This window comes from Narcine bancroftii, chromosome 3 (assembly GCF_036971445.1).
Source record: "Narcine bancroftii isolate sNarBan1 chromosome 3, sNarBan1.hap1, whole genome shotgun sequence".
NCBI lineage: Eukaryota > Metazoa > Chordata > Chondrichthyes > Torpediniformes > Narcinidae > Narcine > Narcine bancroftii.
In genome coordinates, this window is record NC_091471.1 from 249011281 (window position 1) to 249032292 (window position 21012).

Sequence of the window (21012 nt, forward strand, 5' to 3'; positions counted from 1 at the left end):
TCTTGGTGCCTGCCACATTAACCACCGCCAGTGAGCTGATATCGCCTCCAACCGTGCATCTTGGCGCCTCACAGTTCGGCGGGCAGCAACCTCCTTTGAAGAAGACCGCAGACAAAAGACAAAGGAGGAAAAACCCAACACCCAACCCCAACCCACCAATTTTCCCTTGCAACCGCTGCAACTGTGTCTGCCTGGCCCGCATTGGACTTGTCAGCCACAAATGAGCCTGCAGCTGACGTGGACATTACCCCTCCATAAATCTTCGTCCGTGAAGCCAAGCCAAAGAACGTGTGTGTATATGGATATGTATGTGTTATGTATGTGTATATGTATATGTATGTGTATATGTATAATATGTGTATATATGTGTGAGATTATAATTCTGTGTGTATATGTGTATATTATGTATGTCTGTGTGTATTTGGATATGTATGTGTATATATTAATATTATGTATGTGTATATATATATGTGTGTGTGTGTGTGTGTGTGTGTGTGGGGTACAGGTGCTTTGTGGCTAGTAAAGGATTACTTAAAGAGATGTGTGAGTGGGGGAGAAAGGTTGAGCACCACTAAAAAAATTAAGAGGGCTGAACAGATCTGTATGGGAAGGATGAGGTCTTGAACTAGGAGTTACAATCTCAAACTAAGGCAAGAGCCATCAGGACTGTATTGGGGAGACATTTATTCTCTCAGATAGAGCAGTCCGGTGCACCTTAAACCTTGATTTACCTCCAGCATCTTCCTCTACCGGTGGAGATCACCGAGCTTTTTTTATCCTCTCCATTAGCTGCTGTCAGCTCTGCAGCATCTTTCCAGCATTCGCTCTTTCGATTTCAGCAGCGTGTTGTGTCATTTTTGTTCCATGGGCACGAACGGGTTGTGGGGGTGGGAGGACACTGATCGGCCACGCACACAGGCTCCCCGGGACGGCCGCGCCTGCGCAGTGAGCAGCTGCGCGCGAGCTGGCGGGCACCTGGCGGCTGTTCCGGTGGGAGGTTACTGTGGAAACCGGGCCTTCGCTGGGCTTCAGCGTCCTCCTTCTGTGTGGGCCTGTGGATGGGTAGAAGGTGGGAAGTTACCGTCGCAGTTGGGGAGTTTTAACCTTCGGCCTGGCGACTACTTTGGCGGCTGTTCGCGGCGTCCTTGGGTCAGGGTTAGACTCCCTCCTTCCCCCGTCTCTCTTTCCTTGAGTTGTCTTTCCCCTTTTTTCTAGCTCTGCATTCACAGTGTCTCTCTAGGTATTTGTCTGTATGTTCCTATATCTCTCATGTAGACATACAGTGTGTGTATAGACATGCAATGTGTGTATACGTATATGTGGACGTAAAATGTGTACATAGGCATGTCGAGACAGACCATAGGTATTGCACTTCTGGCAGTCACTGGTGTGTTTACGATCCTGGAACGGCAGGCTCTCTGTGTGTCTGTGAGAGATTTTTTTTGTGTGTGTGTGCGTGTATGTGCATATGTATATTATGTGTGTGTGTGTGTATGTAATATGTGTGTATGTAATATGTGTGTATGTAATATGTGTGTTTCCGCAAAGCAGGACGTCAAGCGCTGAAGAGCTGGCTCTGAATGGGCAACTAAAGCGGCATCGTCTGCAAAGAGTAGTTCATGGACAAGTTGCTCTTGTGTCTTGGTGTGAGCTTGCAGGCGCCTCAGATTGAAGAGACTGCCATCCGTGCGGTACCGGATGTAAACAGTGTCTTCATTGTTGAGGTCTTTCATGGCTTGGTTCAGCATCATGCTGAAGAAGATTGAAAAGAGGGTTGGTGCGAGAACGCAGCCTTGCTTCACGCCATTGTTAATGGAGAAGGGTTCAGAGAGCTCATTGCTGTATCTGACCCGACCTTGTTGGTTTTCGTGCAGTTGGATAATCATGTTGAGGAACTTTGGGGGGCATCCGATGCGCTCTAGTATTTGCCAAAGCCCTTTCCTGCTCACGGTGTCGAAGGCTTTGGTGAGGTCAACAAAGGTGATGTAGAGTCCTTTGTTTTGTTCTCTGCACTTTTCTTGGAGCTGTCTGAGGGCAAAGACCATGTCAGTAGTTCCTGCTTTGCGGAAACTGCCAAAATGTTTGGCCTGGAAGTCAGCCTGAAGAAAACTGAGGTCCTCCATCAGCCAGCTCCCCACCATGACTACCAGCCCCCCCCACATCTCCATTGGGCACACAAAACTCAACGGTCAACCAGTTTACCTATCTCGGCTGCACCATTTTATCAGATGCAAGGATCGACAATGAGATAGACAACAGACTCGCCAAGGCAAATGGCGCCTTTGGAAAACTACACAAAAGAGTCTGGAAAAACAACCAACTGAAAAACCTCACAAAGATAAGCGTATACAGAGCCGTTGTCATACCCACACTCCTGTTCGGCTCCGAATCATGGGTCCTCTACCGGCATCACCTACGGCTCCTAGAACGCTTACACCAGCGTTGTCTCCGCTCCATCCTCAACATCCATTGGAGCACTTTCATCCCTAACGTCGAAGTACTCGAGATGGCAGAGGTCGACAGCATCGAGTCCACGCTGCTGAAGATCCAGCTGCGCTGGGTGGGTCACGTCTCCAGAATGGAGGACCATCGCCTTCCCAAGATCGTGTTATATGGCGAGCTCTCCACTGGCCACCGTGACAGAGGTGCACCAAAGAAAAGGTACAAGGACTGCCTAAAGAAATCTCTTGGTGCCTGCCACATTGACCACTGCCAGTGGGCTGATATCGCCTCAAACCGTGCATCTTGGCGCCTCACAGTTTGGCGGGCAGCAACCTCCTTTGAAGAAGACCGCAGAGCCCACCTCACTGACAAAAGGCAAAGGAGGAAAAACCCAACACCCAACCCCAACCAACCAATTTTCCCCTGCAGCCACTGCAACCGTGTCTGCCTGTCCCGCATCGGACTTGTCAGCCACAAACGAGCCTGCAGCTGACGTGGACTTTTTACCCCCTCCATAAATCTTCGTCCGCGAAGCCAAGCCAAAGAAGAAGAATATGTGTGTCTGTAATATGTGTGTCTGTAATATGTGTGTCTGTAATATGTGTGTCTGTAATATGTGTGTCTGTAATATGTGTGTCTGTAATATGTGTGTCTGTAATATGCGTGTCTGTAATATGCGTGTCTGTAATATGCGTGTCTGTAATATGCGTGTCTGTAATATGCGTGTCTGTAATATGCGTGTCTGTAATATGCGTGTCTGTAATATGCGTGTCTGTAATATGCGTGTCTGTAATATGCGTGTCTGTAATATGCGTGTCTGTAATATGCGTGTCTGTAATATGCGTGTCTGTAATATGCGTGTCTGTAATATGCGTGTCTGTAATATGCGTGTCTGTAATATGCGTGTCTGTAATATGCGTGTCTGTAATATGCGTGTCTGTAATATGCGTGTCTGTAATATGCGTGTCTGTAATATGCGTGTCTGTAATATGCGTGTCTGTAATATGCGTGTCTGTAATATGCGTGTCTGTAATATGCGTGTCTGTAATATGCGTGTCTGTAATATGCGTGTCTGTAATATGCGTGTCTGTAATATGCGTGTCTGTAATATGCGTGTCTGTAATATGCGTGTCTGTAATATGCGTGTCTGTAATATGCGTGTCTGTAATATGCGTGTCTGTAATATGCGTGTCTGTAATATGCGTGTCTGTAATATGCGTGTCTGTAATATGCGTGTCTGTAATATGCGTGTCTGTAATATGCGTGTCTGTAATATGCGTGTCTGTAATATGCGTGTCTGTAATATGCGTGTCTGTAATATGCGTGTCTGTAATATGCGTGTCTGTAATATGTGTGGGTGGGGGTGTGGGGTGGTGCGGTGTGTGGTGCACGTGCAGGACGTGCGGTGTGTGGTGCACGTGCAGGACGTGCGGTGTGGGTGGGTACGTGTGGAGTGGGTGTAGTATGTGTGTGGTGTGTGCGGAGTGGGTGTAGTATGTGTGTGGTGTGTGCGTGTAAGTGCATAGTGTGTGTAATGTATATGTGTGGGCTCAGGCCTGAAACATTGGTTGCTTGACCTGAGTTCCTCCAGCATTTTTTTTTCTTTTTTAACTAGACTTCCTCTGTAGTGGGTTCAGGGCATTTGACCTATTTCTTCCCCCTTCTCACCCTCATGAGGTAGCAGTGCGTGTAGTGTGCACACACGTGTGTGTGCGCGTGTAAGTGCGTAGTGTGTGTGTATGTATGTGTGTGTGTAATGTGTGTGTGTATTTTAGTGATTTTTTTAACTAGACTTCCACTGTAGTGGGTTCAGGGCGTCTACCTATTTCTTTCCCCTTCTCACCCTCACGAGGTAGCAGTGCATGCTCACCGCCTTGGGTATTCAGCAACAGTCAATAAATTTAGGAGGGGGAGACCAGACTGTTGGTGTGAGGTGTTGATTGGAGCAAATAGTGACAGCATGAATGTGTGGCATCCTCACTTTACCCTCCTTATTTTCAGCCGCCTTTTTGGACATCTAGCACACCGCTTCATCCTCCTCTGACAGCCCTGTAGCCTTTTCTCCTTGCCTGAACAGTGGCTTCCCCATTATTTTGTGAATATTATCTTCTTGTGTACCTCCACATGCTCCCAAAATAATCTGATTGGAGCTGTCTCCTCTGGATTTATACATAGTTTTAGGAATGTGAATATGAAAGGGAATCAGATGTAGACCCTGCAGTTCAATAAGATCATAGTGAAACACAAGAGTTTGCAGACACCGTGGTGAAAGTAAAAACTCAAAGCTGTAGAAACTCAGCTGGTTAAATAGTAGAGCAAAGATAAAGATGCATAACTATCTCTTCAAGGTATGAGCAAAATGTAGTCAAGTGCACAAACGTGATGGTGGGGTGGAGTGGCAGTGGGACAGTGCTCCCACAGGCTGGAAGTCATGTGGAGGGAGGGAGGGAGGGCACACCACCAAATAGGGGGAGGGGGTGGAGAGCTGGAGAAAGAAGACTGGGATGGAGAAGAGAGAGGGAGAACGAAGAGAGACTGGCAGAAGCTGGAGAAGTTGATGTTAATGCCATCTGTTTAGAGAGTGCTGTGACGGAGAAAAGATCATGGTTGCTCTTTCACCTCTACACTTTCCTGCACTACTGATATACCCTATGATTTTTTTTCTCTTATCCACACATGTATTGATCACTTTCTTGTTCAAACCCATTGACTGAGGCTTCACAGACCTCTTGGGATCACATGAAAGGTTCCTTCACCCCATTCCTGATTAACTTTCACTCTTCTACTGCCTTGGGAGTCATGTCTTTTTGAACACCTAGTCCTTGGCTGTGCAAAAGAAGCTAATGGAGTATTAAGTTTATTAAGCTCATGCTTCTTTCTGTTTGTCAGTGTGTAGGACTGTGAAAGGATCTGTTGGCGTTGGACTAAGAGTTCAAGAATAAACAATGGTAAGCCTGGCAGCAGGGTTTATGATTTTGACAGTGATTGGGAAGCTATCTGGTGATATTTAATTGGTACAGAACCTGGACAAAGATTGAGAGTATATAGTATCTAAGACCTGATTGTGTGTATCCAGGGACCTTTCACTTTGAGATCTGTGTCTCCTAAACTTGACAGCATCTAAATTTTCCTGCCTTTAATGCTGGTTGGCTGAATACTAACTGACCCTAAAAAATAATGATTATGTTTTTTATCTTATATTCTACAATATACATAGGCACTGAAATTGTTACTTTCTGCAGATGAAAATAACAACCTGTAAAACCATTGTTGTGATATTTAAATGTGGATGGGAATTGAAATATTTTCTTACAAAATAGGCCATTTTTCCCATTGTGTCTGTTCTAGCTTGGAGCAATCTCGCTTCTCCTGTAAAACCTTTCCCCTACATTCTATCACCACCTTACTTAGCGTTCAGTTATGGAGGCCCTTACATTAACATACATGTGGAAGGAAACACCAGTCAACTAAGATTTTACTTCCTGAACAATTTTGGGTGTATTTTATTGTTTTCAGCTGCTGATCATGAAAATCACCTTAAAATTTTCCTATTATATAATGTTTTTTAGATATCACATATTTTTGTGATTTCCTGTTGTCCAGAAACTAGCTGTTTTGGACAGTGCAAGCATGTTTCGATATGTACTCAGTGCAGGTACTACTCCAAATGTTGTCTTTGGTCTGGGCACACTTAGTTAGGATGGATGCAGACAAGCTATAAAAGCAGCTCACATATACAAATGCTGTGCATTACATTGATTATAGATTAAAAGCATGTTGATGTTTATGTTCTTCATGCAATAGCTTAGTGAGTGTATTTAACAATAGCATTTATTGTCTTCAGGAAGATTCAGTACACCAGAAATGTCTCGTCAGTGTTGCCACAGCTATGATACATTGTGTTATACTGGTGGCGAGTGTACACTTAAAGACTCAAAAATACAGCATGACTATACTTATTAAGAAAGCCGATGAGCTCTACTTCGGTTGTAAAATTGGTGACTAAGACCAACCCTGGGATCCTCACATTTGTTGTGCAACATGTGCAGTCAACCTGAGAGCTTGGCAATTACACATTGAAACATGCTAAATTCAGTAAAGTTCATTTAAGTTTTTCTTCAACTTTAAACATGATACAGAAAATCTGAAATTATCTTTCTGTTCTGTTTAAAAATTGTCCATCAAAAACCCCAATTTTTTTTTCAGGAAGCAAACCTTTTTTAAAAAAAAAAAATTCTGTTGTCCAGAGCTCTAAAGGAAATGTACATGGTCACAGGTATAATATACAGACTCCACACAACTGTCATCAGAGGTTAGAATTGAATTTCAGTTGCTGCAGTGCTGTATCACTGTACTAGCCCAAATTTTGTGTTGTCATAGGTTCAAAAGCTTTTAAACTTGAAAGAACATCATCAGTGCATAATATGGAACTCCTGCTTCTTGCATTGATTTGAACACGTGTGTGTGTGTGTGTGTGTGTGTGTGTGTGTGTGTGTGTGTGTGTGTGTGTGTGTGTGTGTGTGTGTGTGTGTGTGTGTGTGTGTGTGTGTGTGTGTGTGTGTGTGTGTGTGTATACCATTTCCCCCTCGCCATTTGAGTTCCCATGTTGCTTGAGATGCTGCACTAGTACAAAAACTGACCTTGCAAGTCCGAGTAATTTTAACAAAAAGGGCACAGGATGTGCTGCCAATTCTTTGTAGATTGGAAATAGCTGGCATGAGATCAGTCTAACAATACATTATGGCCAGACTCCTCAACAATAAACTCAATCAATTACTCATTTAAAGACCCCTGCTTTTGCACTTAATTGATTTTTTTGTTCCTCTGTTTTGCAGCTTGTTTAGATATCTTTATTTGTCTACATGTAGGCTTTGAGTACAGTTTTTTTTACACTACCAATGAGTGGTAATTCTGCGTTGCCTGCAGGAAGAAGAATCTCAGGTTGTGTGTAATGTCATGTATGTACTCTGACAATAAATCAGAAATATTCCAGTCCTTGTGATAGGATTCATTAATTGTGCAGTTGATCTGCTCCAGATTTCCAGAGTTTACAGTTTTTATTTCTGATTTCTAGGGTTCACAGTATTTTCCTTTGGTCTGACTGACAATGAACGCTGTTCCTTAAGGTGTCTCCCTAAAGTATTGTTATTGCATATCTATAATCCATGGGTTGGAGCACATTCAAAAGTAGTCTTGGATGTGCTAAGAAGTAAAAGACGAAAGTCTGCAGGCACTGTGGTTAAAGTAAAAACACAATGCTGGAGAAACACAGCAAGTCAAACAGTATACTTTATATAGCAAAAATAACCCTGAAACATTGGCTATGTATTTTTATCTTTGCTATATAAAGTACACTGTTTGACCTGCTGAGTTTCTTCAGCATTGTGTTTTTACTTGGTTGATACTATTGCAACGTTCAAGAAACAGTTTGATGGATATATGGATAGGTTCAGAGGGATATGGGCCAAATGTGGCCAGTAGGACATTTGGGGCCAGAATGGTAAGATGGGCTGAAAGGCCTGTTTCCCTGCTGTATCTCGCTTGATGATAGGAGAAACCTCAGCCTGTTTCTGATCAATATGCAGTACTGCAAATTCCCAGAACAAGGAGCTGACTGGGATCTGCTGTTGAATCTTTGTGGATTAATTCTTTGCTTGTGCTGTTTAATGAAAAGTAACTTTAAGATTCCAGAAGGTGACCTTCCCTGTGGAACCCATATTCTCAGGAAATCTGTGCAGCTGGGGAGGAAATAAAGGGTGTCTTCTAAGCGAAAAAAGCCTTTCTAATCAGTTTTTTTTTCCCCCTCTGCTACAGGGTGAACGGAAGGGTGTGAATAAATATTACCCACCTGACTTTGATCCTGCTAAGGTTAGTGTTAATTGTGTGCGATGTAAGTCAGTGAAAATGAAAATGGTATCCATGGGAAAACTGGAGCAATGCACAATATGTTGTAGATTTTATCCATAACTTTAATCATAAGGACATAATAGAAACAGCCCTTGAAACATAACTGGAACCTTGTTGTTTTGTTCAGATGATTCTATGTCGCCTCTTTTCAAATCCTCCCTGTCCAATGAAACTCTCCTGCACTGCCTTCAAGACAAGTGTGGCGTATTCTGAATTCGGAGACGAAAGTTACAACATCACGCAACAGATTGCAAGAGGGATAGCAAATGTCCAGGAGTGGTTATATGGGAGAGGACAGTAGGCAACATATAGAGGAGTTAGGTTGGCCTAGAAATAAGTTCTGCTGTTGGACGTTTATTGTGCTTACTGCGCTTTTTTAAATCTGACAGCATGGCTCCCTCAACAAATACAGGAACAGTCATCCTCTCCGGGAAAGAGCCCGGAAACTCTCCCAAGGTATCCTCATCATCCGGTAAGTTTTCTACTTTATTTTATATTCTTAGCTATCTGCTGCATTTATTCTCCTGGAGGGTGTAGTCCAGTTTTCTGCCGTGTGCCCCTGAATCTAGAATTGATCACCCGATGCTACTCATCCCCTCTAGTCTTCAATATCTTCAGTAACTTTTATTATTAGTGTTGACAGCTTGGTTTCCATTGCATTGACAAATAGCATTGCCAGAGGCATCAAACACTGTCCTATTTCTATGCAAAGCCTTTCTGATTTTAGTTAGAATAGTCTGATGCTTATCACTGACCAAATTGATTCCTTTTTCAAAGGTTTGAGATGCCGTACAACATTTGGTGTGAGGGTTGTGGAAAGCACATTGGAATGGGTAAGGTGTTAGAATTTCAATTGATTTCTAAGAATTCTTCTTTATTGCCAGGCAATATTTATTTTTCATTAATTAGCAATGAGAGGGATGGCTTCCTCATGCCAGTCCCACAGTCAGTGTCAAACGTGTAAATGGGCATGGAGACACAATAATGCAGGCTAGATGAGAGGGGCAATTTCTTTCCCTACAAGACCTTAGTGAACTAGATCAGTTTGTATCACCACCTGACAAGGCTAAAGTGTACATGAGGGTGGAAGCATGTAATTTGGATTACTGTCCATTTATTGCCAGCAATCAGTTCTAATATCTGAATTGCTCTGAGTGTGGCTGTCCAGAACAAAATACAGTGATGGTTCCGAAGTCCAAAGGTGTCTCACTGAGTTTGTAACGCATGCTGTATCTGCCCTGAACGTGCTTGATGGGATTATGTAGAGAAGGCTTTGCCCTATGTTTAACAAAAATGCTGGAGAAACTCAGCAGGTCATTTAACGTCTATATGAAGCAAAAGGATGTAGCAGGCTGGATCAACCCCGCACACGACGGGCTGAATCGCCGTAGCGAACAGTCAGCGCGGCAGGGCACAGGGACTTTCCCCCCACCGTGCAGAAGTTCCAGGCTGCAGGAGCGTGTTGCCAGGGGAACGGTCTGGCCTCCTCACAGCAGCATGATGACATCACTCCCGTGAGCCTGTCACCTGTCCTAAAAAGGAACGCACATGGTTTGAATAAATGGTAGTTACTGCTTGGTGTGGACAGCATTTATTTTAGCAGCTCTGCCTTTAGTAGTGCCACGATATAACCAATGTTTTGGGCCTGAGCCCCTCGTCAATCTTGAAGAAAGGTTCAGGCCAGAAATGTTGGTTATATCCCTTTGGTTCTTATAGACCCTGAGTGACCTGCTGAGTTTCTCCAGCACTTATGTGTATTACTCCACAATCGGAGCAACTGCAAACTTTCCTGTTTAATGTCCTGTATATAACCCCTGTTATAGTTTCCCGGGTTTATTGAATGCAATATTCAAGCTTTCTTTTGGCTTTTGTCAGTTGGTGACAATGCTCTCTATTGATCCTAGGTGTTCGTTACAATGCAGAGAAGAAGAAAGTTGGGAACTACTACACAACCCCCATTTACAGGTACCATGGAACCCCGTTATAATGCGATGGTTCGGGTCCAAAAAAATCGGATCGCCAAAAAAATGGAGGTCGCGCTAAATCAGGGTTTCACTACCGTGGACAATATATACGCATATCAATTGTGGCAGCAACCCCATCACCCCCTCGTTCCTGGCAGCACCCCCCCCCCCCCGTACTCAGCAACACACAACACTCCCTCCCTTCATCAATGAAATGAATTCCCCGTCAAGATGAATATTACTGTCTTTCATTTTTTATCTTTATGTTTAAATCTTTTTCCCACTTTTGTTTGGGTTTATAGCTTATTTCATCATTTTCCTTCTCTTGCAGCTCGATGTACATGTTTGTTATAAATCTTTTTATTATCATTGTTTTTGTAATCACATTCAAAGCTGCTTCCTTCTGGTAATCTCAGTCTGTTTCCCAATTTATCCTTTAAGTAGGATGAAACATGGGAAAAGTTATGTTCTGGAACTATGAAGAATATAATAAACACAAGGTTACGCATGATACACAGGTTATATATCATGCCCCAAAAGTTAAATAAATGGGACCCAATAGTATCAGATAGATGTTTTCGCTGTAAGAAGGAAGCGGGAACAACAGTACATGCAATTTGGGCATGTGAGAAAGTGGAAAAGTTTTGGGAAGATCTAAATCAGATATTAAATAAAATCACAAAAAGCAACATACCAAAAAATCCAGAGATCTTTCTTCTAAGTAATATAAGAAGTAAAGAATTAGGCCTCAAACTGGATGAAGCGCAAAAAAGATTTATTATGATAGCCTTAGCTGTAGCAAAAAAATGTATAATGTCAACCTGGAAATAAGAGAGCCTGAGACTACAACAATGGTACATGGAAATTAATAAATGTATTCCATTGGAAAAAATAACATATAATTAAAAAAATAAAGTCACATTATTTGAACAAATTTGGAAACCGTACATGGAACACAACAGAGAGGTCCTACCGCAGACCTCCACCCCCTAAAATGATAGAATGAGAAGAAGATGAAATGAACTGACCCAGTGTGTAAAAGTAGATGACACAATTTTCTTGTTTATTTTCATTGTGTGAAGACATTGTTTAATGGGTTTAATATATTGTATATGTTGAACATTTAATGGGTTTGGAGGGGGATGGGAAGATAGGGGGGATAAAAGGGGAGAAAATGCCACTGTGTATATTCAAGAGGGAAATGTTTGTGTGTATTTTGATTGATATGGTTCACAGTGTGAAAAATTAAAAAACATTTAAAAAAGATGAACATGACTGTCCACTTCTAAACATCTACTGCGCCACAGGGTGGCCATCCCTGGTATTGCATCTTTTAAAATGGGCTCGCTTCATATCGTATCTCAAAGAATGGAACGTGGATGTTAAGGGGTCCAATGACTCATTGTATTATATCCAAATTAAATTGGGGTTAAATCAGGGTACCATTGTACCACCAGTGTTCCACCACTCATTTACTATTCACCCCAGCTGCTCCTCAGTCAAGACATAGTTCTTCCTTCAAAACTCCTCTTTGTCCTGTCCTACATGGCCCTGTCATGCTACTGTTCACACTCGTCCTAGAAGTTCTGCAAATATGTTGGGTGAATTTGTAATTTTCCATGTTTTACAAGGAAGCATTCAGTAATTGACCCTTATTAATGCTTAAGTAAAAATGACTATTTTCCTTGAGTCCTGAATTTGTATAAAACAGCAGCACTGCTGGAGCTAAAGTAGTGGGAATGCTGGTGCGGTCCCGCAGGGATAAAAGTCACCGTGCTCTCCTGCGAAGTCCAACCACCCAGACCAACTGCCATCGGCTACGTACAGGCTTTGTACGCCAACAGTGGTTTATTTTAAAATCCTGCTATTGCAGGATGAGGACCTAAGATGGCGTTATCCTCTGTTGGCAGTGGTCACGAGAAGTTGCAGACTCCAGAGAAGTCTGGTGCAGGGCACCAGAAAAGGAGATGAAACATAAGAGACGATCAATGGGATGGTGACCATGGTGGTGGACCAGCGAGGGGCTCTGCGGCTTAAGAACACAGGCTGTTAGTGACCCAAGGCAAGGAACACATGTAGGCCATGAGCTGCTGCCGAATGCAGTCAAGGGACTAGCACCAGACTGCAGTCAAGGGATTCGCACCAGGCTGCAGACTGCTGGAGACTGGCTGAAGTGGTACCAGCTTTGGAACCAAGATGGAAAAGGGTGCTGAGGGTACTGGATGCTTCCTGGTTGTGTCAGAGGGGTGCACCTGGAGTTGGTTTGCTGATGTTTTGAACTGAAGGTTGTGTTGTTGCATGCACTGTAGGAGCGCTGGAGGCAAAGCCGTGGACACCAAGTGACTCATGTGGACTCTTGTTTGCTTCTCTTTCTCTGGCTTTAAGGGGCGCTGAGCAATTTCTGCTGATAACGTATCTTTGTCTAAAGGAAATTTCGAATAATATCACACTTTTCTTTTATTACATGACAATAAAATAATCTTAAATATTGTATGATTGCACTATTTTAAACCCTGCCCTTTGACATTGAGTTGAATGGATCCCTGTGCTCTGTTGTCCAGATGAACAGCTGTCAGATAAGGCTATAGAAACTCCAATTTCTAGAGAGGCAACAATGAGATACATCGATGCTTCCTATCATTTCTAGCCCAACTACTGCACACTCTATAGCCACCATTCCACTGGCCAATATTATCCCCCGAATATCATTCTGGCCTTGGGCTCAGTTAACATAGGGTCAAGAGTTGTGTTCATCTATTTGCATCCTTTTCACCTCTCCTGAAGGTGCAGTCAGGGTTTGTGTTCACATATTTCTCAATACATCTTCCTTGGAGTGTGGGATGTGCGTGATGCATCTCTTGGATTGTGCTTTAGTAAGAATCCATTGTTCTGGATGCCACCAGACCACTCCATCGAGGACATCTATAAGAGGCGGTGTCTTAAGAAAGTAGCCTCTCTCCTCAAGGACCCCCACCACCCTGGCCATGCCCTTTTCACTCTGCTTCCATAGGGGAAAAGGTGCAGGAGCCTAAAGCCAAGCACTCAGCAACACAAGGACAGCTTCTTCCCCGCTGCCGTCAGATTTCTGAATGAACAATGTACCACAGACACCACCTTACTTACTATTTATTTTGTAATGTGGTTTATAGAAATGTTTGCACTGCAATTCTGCCACAAAACAATGAATTTCATGACTTGTTCATGACAATAAATTTTGATTCTTTGATGATGTAGATTTCGGATGAAGTGCCATTTGTGTGTGAACTATATTGAGATGCAGACTGACCCTGCGAACTGTGACTATGTGATTGTGAGTGGAGCCCGACGGAAAGAGGAGCGCTGGGATATGAAGAACAATGAACAGATTTTAACCACTGGTTCGTACCTAGAGAAATGGAGGTGGAAGTTTTTTTTGGGGGGGTGTAGTTGCAGCGAACTAGAGGAAGACCTCGTACTTGCATATTGTGTGCTGAGGGCCAATAGGTGAGACTGGGATTACACTGAAGAGGTGCATGAGCATGCAGTAAGGGTCATTGTGCCATTTTGTAGTTACTCTGGCTGGCTGTCCCTCAGTTTGACCAAATGTCAGCTGATTGAGGATCTTGCACCATAGGAGTGCGTACATCTTTAGTGCCACTCTCCATGCTATTTATACTAGTTTTCAGTCCCTTTCCATTCAGGATTTAAATGGAGAATGCTTTCTTTACCGTGACCCAGTCTATGCCATCTGTCTGGTTATGAATGCTTGTTCATGCTCCCACTTTGTCCATGTAGCAGCACCTTTAGTAGTGTCCCTAAGTTTTTTAATTTAGACATACAGCACGGCGCTGTAATAGCATTGCGCTAACTGCTACGTTAACCTGCCCCCTGCTATCCTCCTCTAAACTTTTCTCTTCCGAACTACTGACCACATCTTTAGTTTGGAGGATGAATTCGGAAAAAATACTTGGCATAGTTTGTAATTTGTCATGAGATCAAAACACTGGAGACATGAACAGGGTTAAAATCTGACAAATAGACTGTATGCCCAGATTCATATGGAGGTACTTAAGCGAACGTTGATTAATTGACAAGCCTGAGCTTCTGTACCTGTCCCCCGTACACTAGAAGGTAGCAATTGTAACTCCATTATGTAGGAAAGGAAGGAGAGTTTTTTAAAAAAATGAAATTATAGACCAATTGGACTTGTGAATTCTGAGGGGGACACAGAGAATCTGCAAAATAATAATTTAACGAAAGGTTAAGAAGGTAATAGACAGGGTGAAACACAAAAGTCTGCAGGTTATAATAAAAACCGAAATGCTGGAGGAACTCAGCCGGTCTTTCAGCATCCATAGGAGGCCAAAATATTTTGCTGACGTTTTGTGCCTGAAGATGAACCCTGCCCCCACATAGTTTACAGATGAAGCCTCTGACCAGGTGACTCTTACTAAGCAGGTATAAGGAGACACTTTAGGACAGTCACCCAATGGCAATCAGCATCAACCAGTTCTTCATCCTGGGTGCCGCCATTGCTGTTTCACACAACTTTATTCAAACTGCTGCTACGAGCAAAGCTCAACCAAGGCCCTCTGCTGGCTGAATATTTGTTCTGATCTTCACCAAAGGTTCATGTGTTACTTCAGAGAACGTTTACTTTTACAATTTTAAACTTGCGTACTTTTCCCTATTATTTTAATTTTTTAAATGTATTATCCTCGGTTTCTTTTTCTGGATTCCAGGGTTTTACTGTATTTGGAATCCATATCATTTGGATTACTAGATTCATTCCTGGGACCGTTTTGAGAGGGATGGCAAGGTGAATGATGAGGGATAGTTTTCAATTGGTCTGGAAATAAAGGGTATATCTTTGAGCTCATGGGAGGGAGGCCCTTAAGATTAAGATGAGGTGAAATCTCTCTTTTGCAAAGGGTTGTGAATCCTTGGAATTCTGTACCTCAGGAAGATAACAGAAGCTCATCATTGGGTATATTCAAAGAGGAGATGGAGTTTTGGACGTTGTGAGGATTAGGTAGGAAGATGATGCTGAGACACAAGATCAGTGTAATGAATTAAATATGGGCGCAGGCTGTATCTGTGTGGTCTTCTGCTAAGTGAAGCACGGAAGCCTCCAAATGCGGTGGTTGTAGTAAAAACACAAAAATGTTGGAGAAATTCATCAGGTCACTCAGTATCCATAGGAGGTAAAGATATGTAACCGAAGTTTTGGGCCCAACCCCTCAACAAGGTCTTCTGCTTAAACTTGTTCTTGTCCTTCAATTTGTAACAGTTGGTTTTTCTCCATTTGGTCAATGTTGGAACAAATGGGTGAGACTTGTGGTTTCTGTATTTAATCACAAAGTGACCATTTTTCAGATAACGAACAGAAGAAGAAGTTGGAAACAGACCCCATGTATAAACTGGAACATGGAGTGGGTGACCAAGAGAAGCTGAAGGTCGCTGTTCCCACCTTGTCCAATATCCAGGAGATGCAGAGTGCATGGAAGGATGATTTTGCCATTAACAGCATGCTGCGCAAGAAATTCCGGGTAGGCCATACCAGAGTAAGGGCATGAATTGGTGTTTGTTCCTTCCCCCAGGAAGTACGAGTCATTTCGCGCCCATTCAGTACTACTGGTTAGTGTGCAACAAGGACGTGTCGTTGAAGGGATAGCTCCTCTCTAGTCACCTTCCCCTAGCAGGGCGCCATATTACTAATGAAAACCAATTAGTGAATGTAAAGATAATCAGAGCATCTGATGCAAGTCATTCTCTGAAACATTAAAAAAGCAAAATCCTGCTGATGCTGGAAGTTTGAAGTCAAAAGCCAGACAGTGCTAAAAATGTTCAGTGGGCCAGGAGAGGAAAGCAGAGAAAACATTTTTAGCACTGTCTGGCTTTTGACTTCAAACTTGTTTTTATGCTTGCGGGTCATTCCACTTCTGTGACTTTGCTCCATTCTATATTCACGGTATCTTGCCTTTAGGATGAAAAGAAGGTATTGAAAGAGGCAGAAGAGAAAGATGAAGCTGTTCGGAATAAAGCATGTCTCAGCATCCCACTGCTGGAGGAATCAGAGGAAGACAAACACCTGGCTTCTCTTCTCAAATTACGTGCTTTGGACTGTAAGTTGTGAGAAATTGAACTTTTTTTAGACATGCAGCACACTGATAAGTCAGAGTGTTAATTAACAAGAACTGGAGCTATTCCCTTTCATTTAGAAATTTTGTTTTGAAATGTTATCATTTGGTGCCTGAGATTGGAATTTTAAATTTAGACATACAGCATGGTAACAGGCCCTTCCCCCATGCCCCCACCCATACACCAATTAGCCTACATTACCCGTGCATTATTGAAAGGTGGGAGGAAACTGAAGCATCCCGAGAAAACTCTGCAGACAAGGGGAATAACGTTCAAACTCCTTACAGACAGCACCAGATTCGAATCTGGGCCGCTGGTGCTGTAATAATATTGCGCTAACCATGCCACCCTTGAGGTTCAGTGTCTCAAGCCTGCTCTGCTACTCAATTCCATCATGGCTGCTCCAACATTCTTTGCCCATTTTCCTGCCCTCTACCCATAACTCTCAACTTATTGAGTAGAATTTTGCTTTCCATGCCTTTCTATATATAAAAAAAAAACACACAAGGACTCTTCACCAACCTCCCGTCACCCTACTTGACATTTCTCTGGTTGTCAAGGCATTTCAAAGACTCGCTCCTTTGGGAAGAAATTCTTCCCAGTTTAAAATGGATCCCTTCCAGCTTACTCAGATCTGTATCCCTCCTGTCCATGTACAGCCACTTCTGGAGCGAGAAGGTCGTCGAGGAGTCAAAGGTAGTCAGAGATACAAGGGCATGATCCTGAAATATAGCAGTTCCCATTTAAAATGGAGATGAAGAAGAACTTATTTTCTCAAAGGGTTCCAAGACTTTTGATGTCTTCCATTTCCTGTCTCCATGAATCAGACGTGTTTTCTCTCATCTTCTGATCCTCAGTGAGCAGAACAACATCTTGCTTAACCTTTCTTTGGAGGACAATCTCCCATTATCTGGGATCACCCTTGTTAATGTTCTTTGATTAAATTTCTTTCATTAAGTGGGGGAGCAAAACAATTTGAGTTAATTTTGACATGGGGTAGGGTAATGCACAGCCAGCCTAGGGAGACCACACTGCTCCAACAGGCAGCACAGTTAGTGCAATGCTATACCAGCACCAACGACCAGGGTTCGAATCCTGTGCTGTCTGAGTTTGTACATGATCCCCGTGTCTGCATGGGTTTTCTCTGGGTGCTTCAGTTTCCTCGCACCTTTCAAGAATGTACAGGTATTATAAGGTAATTGGTGTATTTGGGGGGGCATGGGTCTCAATGGCCACATTCAGCTTCAACTGTATGGTAAATGAACCTCCCCTGGAAATGAAGTTCATATAGCCCAGTTATTTAATTCCTCATGAATGACTTCGAACCTCAGGAAACTACAGTTGACTTGGGGAGTGGAATAAGGTTGGTTAAAACAAAGTACCATTGGCAATGGTTCTTCATTGGATGAGAACTCGTACTTTAATGGCAGAATCATGTAATCCTGGAACCCTGGGCTGTGCTGAGTTCTCTGGCTTCAGCATAGACAGTCTCCACAATATTCAGAACCCCAACTCCTGATCAATTGTTGTCCACTGATGATAAGGTTTGAGATCCCAATGTCACTCTAGTGACATCACTGCTGATACTTAGAGCCTGCCAAATTTCTACAAATGTGTGGGGGAGAGTGTACTGACCAGCTGCATCACGACATTGTATGGGGACACCAATACCCCTGAGTGTAAAGCCCTGCAAAAGGTAGTGGGCACAGCCCAGGTTATCACAGACAAAAACCCTCCCTACCATCGAGAACATCTACAGCAGTGGTTCTCAACCTTTTGCTTTCCACTTTAAGTATTCCCTTTGCCATAGGGGCTCTGTGATTAGTAAGGGTTTGCTTAAGGTGGTATGTGGGTGGGAAGGCTGAGAATCACTGCTTTAGAATCAATTGTTACTGAAATAATTTGCTGGAGAAAAATTGTTATTGGCCCATTTCCTTTGGAGTTCTGAAACCATGCACATAACGAGTCAATGAGGGACGATTAAAACAGTTGTTTTCAACCTTTTCCTTTCCACCCACATACCACCTTAAGCTATTCCTTACTAATCACAGAGCCCCTATAGCATAGGGATTACTTAAATGTGAGTGGAAAGAAAAAAAATTGAGAACCACTGATCTACAGGGAACGCTGATGTCAGAGAGCAGCAGCAATCATCAGTTCTTGCTGTTACCATCAGGAAAGAGGTACAGGTGCCACGAGACTTGCACCATCAGGTTCAAGAACATTTGCTACCCCTCCACCATCAGAAACCTCAGCAACCAACTCAATCAGGGACTCATTTAAGGACTCTTATTTTTTTTTATTTTTGCACTTTATTTTTCTCTCTCTGCATTGCACAGTTTTTTCCATTTCTTAATTTACTTGTGCCCATTGAGAACAGTTTTTTTTCTTCACTACCAATAAGTGGTAATTTTGCCCTCACCTGCAAAAAAAATCTCAAGGTTGTATGTATTCTGACAATAAATCTGAACATTGAAACTCATAGAGTGATCACCTTGTATAAAGTAGGATTACTGTTGCACCAGTGATTCTGACTGTGTTTCTTATGCAGCCTATGAAGACAAGCAGAAAATGAAACGAAAGGAGATCGCTTCCAGGTCCTGGTTTGCTTCCCCCAAAGTTGCGATGGGAGAGAAAACCGGTGATGCGTTGAAGAAACTGGGACTTAGCAAAATATTGACAACTAAATCTTTAAATAGCCCAAACGGAATTGTTGCGAGTGATCTGGGAATAATCCGCAAGAAATCACTGGAGTGCTCAGAGAGCGAGAAGGAGCAGCCACACTCGAGAAGCAGAGATACACAGCCCGTGGCTGAGATGGGGAGTGGAAATGATCAAAGGAGTTTTGTTTCAGACTATACGAGTCAAGAAAGAGGCAGCAGCTTCAAGGGGGAAACTGATTCTCTCTCACGGACTGAGGCAATGACAGACCCTGATCGAGATGTCAGCGCTAGCTCACTTGTAGCTGATTACTCTGATTCCAACTCGGACGCAGACAGTTCCTGAGCAGTGCTCAAATGTAAATAATGAATTGATGTACTCGTGTGCAATAAATTAATACCATTCTAAGAGAGTTGATGCCAATCTGTGACATTTGTCACAGAGGCCAGGATTCCATTTGGGCTAAGGTGTGCGGGGGGCACGTGGTGTGGGCCTGCCCTAATGCTGAAGTTAGGGCCAAACAAGTTTCCAGATGAACTTGCAACAAAAACAGGCCAACTGTTGTTGGCTTTTGTTTATTCTTTCAACCATTCTGTAAAAATCGTAAAATCTGAACTGTTCAGGGATAAGGTTGGTGCAGGTTTTTTTCGGATTCTCAGGCAGTACTTTTAAAATTCAAATTTAAGGAGAATGAACAGGTAAATTTTGATAGTTTATTCGTGAAACATTTTTTCATAATTGCAAAAATAAATTTTTGCCACTTCTGTGCATCTGTGGCGCTTACACAGGCACGCACGTGCACAAAAGCACACAAAATTTAAAAATTGAGTTTTGAGATCCGTATTCACGGTTGGTCCTGATTTCTGGAATCTGGAATTTTGGACTTATTTTTTAAATTTAAATTCTTAAAATTTAGACATACAGCACTGTAATTGGCCATTTCGGCCCACAAGTCTGTGCTTCCCAATTTACACCAAATTAACCTACTGCTCCAGTATGTTCAAACGATTGGAGGAAACCAAAGCTCCTGGGGAAAACCCACACAGACACAGGGAGAATGTACAAACTCCTTACAGCATGATTTTCATCTGTGCCACTTAGCTCAACCACTCCCTTAGGAACAGAGATTCATACACTGAATTAAGTTGTTTCTCCAGACTTATTTTGTATGTTAGTCAGCATTCCTGACCCCAATTCTGGACTCATTTACAGCTGGAAATATTTCAGTAAGCACCTAAACCTATTTTTGGAATAGAGAATAAAGTTGCAGTTTCGTACTAGTCATACTCTTGGCTCTAGTAAACCTTTTGATTTCATTCTGTATCCAGGTTGAATGTGAAGAATGTTGTGGGAATTTTCCCAAACTATTCCAATCTAATTATGAGGAAGAATACAGTTCAAAGAAACATTGGGGTGATGACCAAGCAGGCAATTGAAAGAGGTGGACAAAATAACAAGTTTTTGAAGGAGGTTTCTTTTCACAATATTGTATTTTCTCAAATATATTCATATAGAACCAAATAATCAGCCTTTCCCCATGGGGCCTTTGCATTAATAACACCGGACAACGAATATTTTGCTTCCTGAACACTTGGGTATATTTTATGGATTTTGGGCTGCTGATCATGAAAATCACCTAAAAGTTTCCTATTATTGTAATTTAGATATAACCTATTTTTATGATTTCCTGCCATATTTTAAGTCTACTTCAACCATGAAGTGCAACGTGTCATTGAAAAAATCACTTGGACTCCTTCCCTACTGATTTTGGTAAGGTCAGTGAAAGGTTTCACCAGGACATCTGACCGTGGAAAAGCAGTATCAGGGCAATTGGAATCCATCAATGCCGGCCGACTATTAGACTACAAACGAAAATCAATGGCAAAACATTTTTTGGGTCAAGTGAACTAACATGATG

The 21012-nt window shown here is 42.6% G+C and overlaps 1 protein-coding gene and 1 long non-coding RNA gene across 5 annotated transcripts in view; one reads left to right on the forward strand and one right to left on the reverse strand.

The window, feature by feature from the left end:
* The window catches only part of LOC138758500 (uncharacterized), a 69100-nt gene extending 67894 nt beyond the window's left edge, over positions 1 to 1206 (reverse strand). The window contains exon 1 of the long non-coding RNA XR_011354304.1: positions 732 to 1206. This is a non-coding gene — a long non-coding RNA (uncharacterized lncRNA). The remainder of the gene's footprint in view (positions 1 to 731) is intronic.
* On the forward strand, positions 939 to 20380 carry yju2b (YJU2 splicing factor homolog B). Of its 4 annotated transcripts, none has more exons than XM_069927478.1 (10): positions 939 to 1069; positions 5332 to 5390; positions 8257 to 8310; positions 8739 to 8821; positions 9127 to 9182; positions 10254 to 10314; positions 13548 to 13690; positions 15669 to 15841; positions 16279 to 16417; positions 18985 to 20380. In XM_069927478.1, exons 2-10 carry the CDS (start codon positions 5388 to 5390, stop codon positions 19437 to 19439), a joined length of 1167 nt encoding a protein of 388 aa, XP_069783579.1. In that variant the 5' UTR covers positions 939 to 1069; positions 5332 to 5387; the 3' UTR covers positions 19440 to 20380. The 4 variants fall into 4 exon arrangements, with proteins under 4 accessions (XP_069783579.1, XP_069783581.1, XP_069783582.1 ...); XM_069927480.1 differs by having other exon boundaries at positions 5339 to 5390; XM_069927479.1 differs by lacking the exon at positions 939 to 1069 and adding an exon at positions 1090 to 1149.
* Positions 20381 to 21012: the final 632 nt, after the last annotated feature.

Bases quoted from the DNA above. Each gene is read 5' to 3' on its own strand.
- yju2b (XM_069927478.1), top strand. The intron at 10,315-13,547 runs GTACCATGGAAC...TTGATGATGTAG, and splicing joins TACACAACCCCCATTTACAG to ATTTCGGATGAAGTGCCATT. The intron at 15,842-16,278 runs GTAGGCCATACC...TCTTGCCTTTAG, and splicing joins TGCTGCGCAAGAAATTCCGG to GATGAAAAGAAGGTATTGAA.